General features: G+C 35.4%; 1 protein-coding gene across 1 annotated transcript; it reads right to left on the reverse strand.

Annotated features, from left to right (window-relative positions):
* Nucleotides 1–6,887: 6,887 nt before the first annotated feature.
* Nucleotides 6,888–7,911, reverse strand: LOC145073686 (dirigent protein 25-like). The gene has a single exon (XM_079020199.1). It carries the CDS (start codon nucleotides 7,864–7,866, stop codon nucleotides 6,946–6,948), a length of 921 nt encoding a protein of 306 aa, XP_078876325.1. The 5' UTR covers nucleotides 7,867–7,911; the 3' UTR covers nucleotides 6,888–6,945.
* Between the last annotated feature and the right edge of the window lie 2,736 nt (nucleotides 7,912–10,647).

A 10,647-nucleotide genomic window follows, 5' to 3' on the forward strand; every position in this document is an offset into this window, starting at 1 on the left:
TATATATATATATAGAAAAGTAATGTGGCATCGTGTTTCGAGATAACCTAAAATTGGAGGCTCGGGGTGGAATATGACCTTGTGAAGGTCACGGGTCTCAAGGACGAAGTTTGGACCTCGAGGATTAAGGTTCTTGGGTTTGGTGTTAAGACTTTGAGCTTTGAGGGGCATTCGACTTAAATAGAATTCTGGGGTTGTTGGCATAAAGGCAAGACGACGTGGTGGATTAGTGGCAACAGTATGGTGCATGGTTAATGAAGAATGTGTTCATTTGTCACCACGACGTGGAAAGATGAGTGTCGCGACATGATGAACACTGCATCCCAAGACCATAAAATTTTGGGTTTTGTGCATATTTAAAAGCTTAAAATCAGTGATTAGGGTATCTTCTTCAGCCTCCAACCCTACAACATGAATCCCTAGCCTCCATGTATTATTGAGAGCTTGTTTTCTTGATTTTGGACTTGTTCTTTAGAATTTGGTGAAACTGGAGGAAGGAGGGAGTTCATATTGGTGCAAGGAAGCAAGAAGCAAGCTTGGATCCAACACGTTTTTCATACTTATGAGCTATTTAAGGTATAAAGTTTATACTGTAACGCCCCGATTCTAATGTATTAATATTATGGCTTTAATTCTAAAGTTTCAAGGTCTACTCGACGAGTTGAATGCCCTGACTCGTCGAGTAGCAGCGTGTTTGGGGCCACATGTTTAAGTGACCAACTCGCCGAGTCGGAAGAGTGACTCGACGAGTTGGAGCTGGAGGATGAAACCTTAATTTCGGGGTTTTGCACCCTATTTAAGGAATCATTAGCCTCCCTTAGTCCCTTACAGCCTCTAGAGAGTCCAGCAAACCCTATTTCGTGTGAGAGCTTCATTTGAGTGTGTTTTTGAACTTTGGAAGGTGGAACTTCTGAAGGGAGCTTGAAGGTCAACTAGCTAGCAGCAAGGGACTCGTGTGGATCTACAAAATCTATATCAGTTAGCTTCATTTGAGGTATCAATTCATGATCTTGGCCTCATTTCTTTCTAGATCTCTTTGGATGAAGTTTAGGGCTTTTTGGCTTGATTATGAAGCTATTGTTGAGTATGAGCTGGATCTGAAGTCGCAACATCAGATTTGAACCCTCCTTGGGATCTAGGTTCATAAAGTTTCTAGCCTTGTCATGTATGAAACTTTCCATTTGAGTTAGACCCCATTTCAAGTTTGGATTTGGCATTTTGAGTCATTAGAGCCTTGCATGCACGTAAAGTTTGCAACTTTACGTGATAAGCATGCCTTGGGAAGTTGGATCTGCAATATGGAGCCTTAGCATGAATTAAAAAGCATTTGTATGAATGAAGAACCAAAGGGAATCGGCGAATGGCATGTTCGACTCGGCGAGTCCGATGAAGATTGTCGTAGACCTGTCGAGTCAGTAGAGTGATTCGGCGAGTCTGATGAAGATTGCCTTGGGCTCGGCGTGTCAAATGAGTGACTCGACGAGTTGGAAAGTTATGTAAGGAACTCGGCGAGTAGCTGAGGGTACTCGACGAGTTGAGGTCAACATGGAATGTTGACCTTGGCAGTTGACTTTGACTTTGACTTTAACCAAGGGTTGACCAGTTGACTTCTGAGGGTATTTTTGGTAAATTGGATATTATAGCAAAAGACATTGGTGAATATAGGTGTTAGAGTTGGAGTTACATTTGGAGGAGTTTGACATTATCTTCCGAGCTACTTGCGATGTGAGTTACCTCACTATACTAAGGGGTCTAAGGCACCAAGGCCGACCCATTGGATATATTATCCTAGCAGTGGTATCATGATTGAGTATGAGTTAGTTTGCATGCTAGTTGCTATGCTAGTTTGGTAGATCTGTAAGACTACCTGTGTTATTATTTGATTATCTGTATGCCAGTGGATATGATATCCTAACCGTGAGTATGATTTAGTGTTGCATACTAGTTGTTATGCCAGTTAGGTAGATATGTAGGACTACCTGTAGTATTATGTAATTATCTACATGTGCATCAGTTGTGTTATATGTCGACATATTATGTGGGATGGGTTGAGGTGATACTGCTCCTTGCGGTAACCAACAAACCCGGGAGCATTCCAGATACGAGTTAAGGGAGACTCGTACTGTAGGCTCGGTGGCAATCCAGATGTGAGTTGTGGGCCCGGAAGGCAATCCAGACTCACACTGTGGGCCCAGGGGGTAATCTAGTCTGTAAAACAGTGGACCCAGTATATGCTGTTAATTGTATATGTATTATGTGCAGTGTATCAGTATTTTTGGGGGAACTCACTAAACTTTCGGGTTTACAGTTTCAGTCTATTGTTTCAGGTACATTAGGGGATCGCGGCAAGGCGAAAGCATGATCGTATAGCTCCTCATGATTTGTTTATGTTTCTGGGAAAACTCTGATATTATACATTTTGAAAACAAATTTGTAATAACTGTTTTGAAAAGTTTTAAATTGGCTTGAATTTTATGGGTGTTACATATACCTTGAAATTTCTTCTTTTAGAAACAAGTTTGAGCTCATTTTTGGGTGGTTTTGGTCCCTTCTCTGGATTCTTTTAGAGTTTGAGGAACTCCAGAGCTTGTTATGGCTCTTTAATGGTCAATATGCTTCTGATAATGGACAAAGGAGTCATGCTTGGAGTCACTTTGTGTCCATGCATAAGTTTTGGTCACATTAAGGACTTAATGGACTTAGGGTTGTAGATCTAGCATTGTGATGAACTCCTAATAGATAAAGTTGGAAACTTTATCCATTAAGTCATTGAAAAGGATCAGATCTAAAGTTATGTGTTTAGAACTGTACAGATTAAGTGTTGGGTCACTCAATTGTATAGATTTGATGATGTAAAATGTACACACTATAGTTATAGTTAGCTAGTTAATCTAAAGATATGCTGATGGAAGTTCATATGTCGAAGACAGAAGAACATCCCCTGATGACTGAAAGCTGAAGACTCTATCAGCACCAAATGCATGAAGACACCATCTACTGAAGACTGATCAGTATGTCAAGATGTTGATGGTTATACACTGTTGACACACAAATCAGGTGATACGATGATGACACTCGCTGATGGTAATATTTGCTGAAGCTGAAGCTGATCAGTGTGACACCCTGACGCTGATGACTGAAGCTGAAGCTCATCTCTTTGACGCTGGCATTGATGCCTTGATCAACAAGACTCCCTCAAGCGGATGCTCGTATTAGCTTCTGATGTGTTGGTGCTGATATATGAATCTGGAGAAGATCTGATTTGATACATTCATTTTGTACCAGATTTCTTTATATGTAGATTAGATACAATCCACTGATTGAAGGATTCACTAGAATATATTAGTATATAATCAATATTAGGGTGAAACTCTAATGTAGTGAACGTCTTCATGATAACCCGATTTCTTGGTGAAAACAAACCTTTTCTTGGTGAAAGACAACTTTATGATACTTTTGTGTTCTTCATTGTTATTTCTTGTTTCTATTTGATCTATGAATCTACAAAGGGTTTGAAACTTTTAGTTGGTATCAGAGCATGCTAGAACATTCATTCTAGGATCTGTTGAAGATTCAAAAGTTCATTCTTTATTCATTAACTCGAAAATTAGAAGGAGAAGAAGAAGATATATTATACAATCATCCAAATACGAGGAATACATCAGACATTCAAAAGAGAGAGTATGGTATGTTTTCACAAATAGAACCAATCAGTGATGAGCATCCACACATATAATCAAGAAATAGGACATAAAGAACCGCCCCCTAAATCCCAAAATACAATGACGAGTGCCCTTCTTCGTAAAATTATCCAAGATATGGAAGTGCATCTCGACATGACGGCTCGACAGAAAGCGGTTTTCCAGTGCTTACATGCACCACATGCCCATGATTTTCTTCTAGCCATCCCTACAGATTGGTTTGGTCAACATATGTCTCCTGTGGAGTATCGTACTATCCTCAAATATCGACTCATGATTCCAATATTCCCAACTGACGAGATATGTATGGTGTGTCGGAAGGCATGCTTGGACTCTTTTAGAGAGCATGCAGTTCACTGTAAAAAAACTCTCGGGGTTCAAATACATGCACAATATGGTTAGGGATGTTTTGTTTAACATATTTAAGCATGCCAAGGTTTCCGCCAAGAAAGAGGCACATGTGAATTTGTTGATTGACCTGGTAGAAGCAAAGTCAACCCTTAGACCGGCTGATGTTTTTATTTTTGGATGGGTTAGAGGGAAACATGTATGTGTAGACCTTATAGGGGAATCCCTCTTATGAGATTGAAGTTTGGGGGTTTCACGGCGGGAAATCCTACTTTAAAAGCTGCCACAGGCAAAATCACCAAACATGAGAAATCATGCATGGAAAATCAACATGTGTTCATACCATTTTCATTTGATATGTTTGGTTTCCTCGCTCTGGATGCGGTGGAGCTTCTTAGTAGAGTACAACAGATCATGCATAGCAATGTTATAGTTGATGGGTTAATAGGGTTATAAATACGATGCTCTAAGCGGAAAAACATTTAGACAATTCAAATGATTAGGGCACATGCAACCTAATAGGAGTTATGTCTTTCACATATAGGCAACATACTATGAATTGTTATCCTACAAAACTTTCCTATGAAAAACTAATTCATAAGAACAAGAAACTTACCTTGAAGATTGTTATTGCAAACAATCTTGAATTCCTTTTTGAAAGAAAAACTCTTAGAAGCAAGCACCACAAGTGTTGTGTCACTGATGGGTCACACACAAACCATACCAACGAAAGAGCTTGAAGAGAGTTTAAGGAGGGGTTATGGCCCTTTATATAGCCGAGGTAACTTAGTGCCAAAGCTAGAGTTTAAGTAGGAAACTAAAATCCCTTTGCTTGGTGACCAAGCAGCCCATTCGCTTCCTTATGCAAGGGCTTGGACGAAAACTCCTTGGGCTTGCCCAAGTGCTTTTCGTCCACCTCATCCAATGGGGTTCATGGGCTCCTTTCCTTAACTTTCAATAAATAACCAAACATACCATGCACTTTTAATGAATCCAATTAATCCCAAAATTAATTCAAATTAATTTATGATTAATTATTAATTAAATAATACTATTCCCAATTAATATATTATTCTCATAATATATTAACAAATTATTTATTTTGATTTCTAATTAATTTATTAACCATATAATAAATTAATAAATCAGTCTCTCTCTCTCTAAAAGTTATCATATTCAATTGTATGTTTGAGGACAACCCAAAATGACTGTGCTACCATCAATTCAAGTTTATACCAATTATAGTTATGGACTTAGATACCCAATCCAACAATATCCCCTAGATCTATGAATGTAGTTTTCAAAAGAATTAATTTTACCATACAAAAAAGTTTAATGGCACAGCTTGTTGTCCGTTTTCCATCTCACTCATTGTACGATAATAGTTAAGTTAATAAAAAAAAGGTAAGATATTAAAGAAAAAAATAACATAAACGGAAATAATATAACAAACATAATCTTTGATCTTAAAAGGCAAAGTGAATATTTGTATACCGTCAATCACAATACTTAAATGTCTCTCTAACTTCTGCAATCATGAATAACTTTGGAAAATATGATAAAATAACATGAAAATTAGGTAGAAATCGATGGCCAGAAAGCCCAAGTTTTTATTTATTTATTTTTTGAAGTACTTAAGTAAAGAAACGCGTACAGGAAGCATGATACCTATTGCAAGAACCGAAGGTGATGGTGGGGAAATCTATAAGCTTCTTGTTGGAAGTGAATAACGCTATAACTCCGGATCTATAGGTTCAAAAAGGACGATATATGTTTTCTCGGTTCTCTTCTCCAGCCGCGTCGACCTCATCTGTTTTTTTTTTTGGATGAAAATTCGAGTAGATAGAAAGAAAAAGGGTGGTGATGAATCAATACACAAACACAACATATGGAGGAGACAGGAGGGTAACAACATGTATAGAGTATTGGAAAAGACTAAAATACCTTTGTTGCCAACGAAACTTATCGCAAAAAGATGTCGAAAGAAGAGATGACAAAAGTTTTTTTGAGAGAATTCCATCTCTATCCTTGTAAACTTTCATAATTACAATTACATGTATATCCCACTAAAATTTTAAATTACATATATATCCTTATAAAACTTATGAAATTACATATATATCAAATACTTAATTAATCATATTTTATAAATTAAAAAATAAAAACATAATCTTTAAATTAATTTTTTATTATTAAAAATATAATTGACTTCTAATTTTATAATATTATCTTTGTCCCACATTGTTATTCTCGACTTATTACTTTATGAAGTATTATAAAAATATTAAAACCCATAATGAATTTTTTTTTGTTCTGTCATTACATGTGTAATTATAACTAAAAACAGAAGGAGAACAAAATTGTTTAAAAAAAGAATAATCGTAGGTCTCGTAAATCGATTGTATGAGATGAATTATATTGTTTAATAGTTCTAATATGCGATCCGTGATTTTTTTAATCGATTATGTGTGGACAACTGTGTTGTGAATAAGAAGATCGATTATGAAAAAGATTACAAATATATATTTTAGTAACTTAGTTATAATTTAATTTATAGACGGTGTTTATTTTTTAATATATTAAATATGATTAAATTAAATATTTAAATATGTTTATAATTTTATATATATATATATATATATATATATATATATATATATATATATATATATATATATGATTTAAAATTTTACAAAGGAAATATGAATTATGAAATTCACCCATAAGTTTTTTAAATGTTAAAAGCAAAAAATAAAACCGACTTATAGCCACAGGGCGAAAAGTGTAATTTACCATTTTCTAAAAGTGGCATGCATGATCATCAAAACATGGTAAATATGGAGTAAATATCGAGTATAATACAACGTAAACACATACAATTACAAGCTTTAAAAAATCAATACGTAAGATACACAGCGACTTGAAGTAGAGTCTCTACACCATCATTGTTCTGCTGGTTCGTGCCTTCGAATGTCTTCACCACAGCATGCCCCTTGGCATTCAAATACTTCCCGGTTCCACCCATGACAGCAAGCTGAGACTCCGCCACAGCACTCCGGTGAACCCCCATGAAGCTAAGACTGTCAATATAACTTCCATGCACAAACATAACAGTAAACGCCATTGTCTGGCTGTTGCCATCAATGGAGCTCGAGACATAGAAACCTTGTGCCTTTCCAATTAATCCAGACCCCAGCTCATGTCCCTCAGTTAGCTCATCATCTATCACCATCAAAGTCCCAAACATAAGCTGTCGCAGGGCGTTGCCTTGAGGTAACTGGCCACCATTGATGGAGGGGAACGCGTTGTTAAAGTTGTTATTGTTATTATTTCCATTGTTGCGGAAAACATTAGAAGTGGTTCCTCCTAGGCCTGTGAGGAAAGGGATGTTATTGTTGTTGATGATTCCACTGTTGCCATTGTCTTGAGGAACCCCATTGTTGACAGGAAGGTTAGCTCCATTGGGTTTTGCGAAGGGAACTTGACCATTAACAGTAGGGTTAGTTACGATACCAGTGACAGCTTTAGCTGAGGGGTTAGATCCTCCTAGAATGTCGTGCATGAAGAACATGAGAGTATGATCACCACCTTCTACACCTCCAGCTGCACCATTAGAAGCCACAGTACTAGGTGGGATGGCTCCTAAAGGTGTTGCATTAGGGTTAGGGTTTTGAACAGAATCAGGTGCCTCCGGTGAGATAGCAGAGAAGACTGGAGCTACTTCCTCAACTAGGATTCGAGAGGAGGTGATGGAAGAGAAGGTGATTGCTAGAAGAAGAAAAAGTGTCGGAAAATAAATGGAGTTTGATTTCGTCATAAGGATTTTTCTTGTTGAATAAGGAAGCTTTTCAAGAATGGTGATGCCTCAGAAAGTGTTTTGAGAACTAACCATGGAAGGAAGATATATATAACATATTGAAAACAAAAGGGTTCACAAGAGAAGTAGATCAACGCTTTTGTTGCTAAATGGAGTAGGTGCTCCTTTTCAATATCTGGTTTTGTTATGAGAGTCGGTATAGTTAGACTACAAAATATTAACAATGTTTCATTTGACTATATATATATATATATATATATATATATATATATATATATATATATATATATATATATATATGAAAAAGTAAATATACCCTCAAGGGTATATAATGTTAGGTACCCTTAACCACAAAACTACGTAGTTTTGAATAGATTTAATTTTCTGGAAAAACAAAACAATTTCCTTAAAAAGTTGTACGTAGTTTCTTGAACCGTAATGTCTTCCAAGATCAATCGCATAGGGCTAAATCAAAATCGACCTCGTACAAATCGGTATTAGAAATCGGAATTAACCTAGCTATAATCGACGATCGCATAAGGCTACAACAAAATCTATTACACACGAAGTCTTTCCATGTTCGCCTTCTACTATGCCAGTCGTATTATAGTCATATTACGCCGAGATTCAGACCTGCCCAGCAACACGAGGTAGGCAGCCCCCCGTCGCAGTCCGCAGTCTGTCGCAGCAAGGCTGCTAAGCGATGACATAGTTTACTTCCTCTCAGTTTCAGGTTATTCCTTTTCTAGTTCAAGCAAATATTTATGATGTGATGTGGATGTGTTTATTGGAATAAGGTTATTCCAATGCTAAGTATGAATTACCCTTTCGTTTTTCTAATGCACTATAGGTGTATGACAAAATGCCTAAAAGAGATTACTCAATGATACACACTGTTTTTCTCATGAAACCATAAACCAGGTTGGATAGCTTGCAAAAAAGAATAACTTAAAGCTTCATATAAATGGGGCTCATATCTTTAATACATCTGTTGTGAGTTAAAAAAAACCCTTTTCAACCTTCTTCTTCATTTTCCATTCATTAATTTTCAAGATTTTTTTTTCAGGCTCTTAGTGTCCCTATTCAAATGCTAGTAAAAGTTGTTGATTATGTTTCGGTATGCTTGTCGAAAGGACTTGGTGCACCAGCTGGAAGTGTTAATGTCTTGAGTTATACAAACCTTTTTCAACAATTTGTATGCATATATGCTTATGTTTTACAAACATTGTGTGAATTCTTTTGCAACGCGAGTGCCTACCAAGATAGAGGGGTATCTTTGGAAAAACTTCCTTCTTGGGTAAAACTATGGTTACAACATTGAAGTTGGAACATTTGAAAGATGAAAGACTTGGAACAATTGTCAATAATTTTTATTTTAAAGTGTAAGGGTATTATGGTCAAACTATGGTTACAACATTGAAGTTGGGTAAAATAATAGAGGAACAGTGTGTACTTTTTGATGTCGGATAGCTCATCCAGGTGCTATTGAGATACTTTGCTGAAGAATTGGTGGGAATACTTGAAGAATTGGAAGAATTTTAAGAACTCTATAAAATTTTTGGGTTCTTGTATAGTGAATAGACCATGTATATGTTGATAGAAAATGTATAGAACAAAAGTATTATTTTTTTGGTGTAAGTCGAAATAGCAACTCATTTTTGGTCGTATTGTTTAATGTGACTTGAAATTTCGTATCCTTAAGTTCTTGAGGATTACCGTCTTTGGGACAGGGGCAAAATTGTCCAACAATGTTAAAAATATCATACTTATGTGTAGATTAACACAACACTAACCAAAATGACAACTTGCTTTCATTTTTAACCCAAAATTGCAGAAAATTTTCATTTTGAATCAAAAATGGCACCATACTTTCATTTTTAACCCAAAATTGTAAAAAAGTTTTGTTTTGAACCCAAAAATGTTAGCATACTTTCATTTTTAACTCGAAATTGTAGAAAACTTTCATTTTGAACATCAACTAGCCTCATACTTTCTTTTTTTCACAAAATAGTCTCAAATTTCAGTTTTTTCACATAATGGCCTCAAATTTTCGTTTTTTTCACATAATGGCCTCATACTTTCTTTTTTCACTAAATAGTCTCGAATTTTAGTTTTTTCACATAATGGCCACAAATTTTCATTTTTTTTTCATATAATGGCCTCATACTTTCTTTTTTTTCACAAAATACCCTCAAATTTCATTTTTTTCACATAATGGCCTCAAATTTTCGTTTTTTCACATAATGGCCTCGTACTTCCCTTTTTCACAAAATAGTCACAAATTTTAGTTTTTTTTTCACAAACTAGCCTAATACTTTCTTTTTTCACAAAATACCCTCATATTTCCTCTTTATACAAAATATCCTCAAATTTATGTTTTTTCACAAAATAGCCTCAAGTTTTTTTTTTTTTCACAAAATACCCTCATATTTCCTCTTTATACAAAATATCCTCAAATTTTTGTTTTTTTTTCACAAAATAGCCTCATACTTTATTTTTTTCACAAAATAGCCTTATACTTTCTTCTTTTCAAAAAAATAGCCTCAAATTTCCTTTTTTTTTTTCAAAAAATAGCCTCATACTTTCTTTTTTCACAAAATAGCATAACACTTTTGTTTTTTTTTTCAGAAAATATCATCGTACTTTAGTTTGAAACACATAACGGTGGCGCAATTTCAATTTTAAACACAAATCATAAAACAATCAACAATTTTCATTCAAAAACATTAAAAATTGTTAAGAAACATCAATAACTGCTAGATTATTCATACATTATTCATG

Source organism: Lactuca serriola, chromosome 9 (genome assembly GCF_051521515.1).
Source record: "Lactuca serriola cultivar US96UC23 chromosome 9, Lser_US96UC23_V15, whole genome shotgun sequence".
Lineage (NCBI taxonomy): Eukaryota > Viridiplantae > Streptophyta > Magnoliopsida > Asterales > Asteraceae > Lactuca > Lactuca serriola.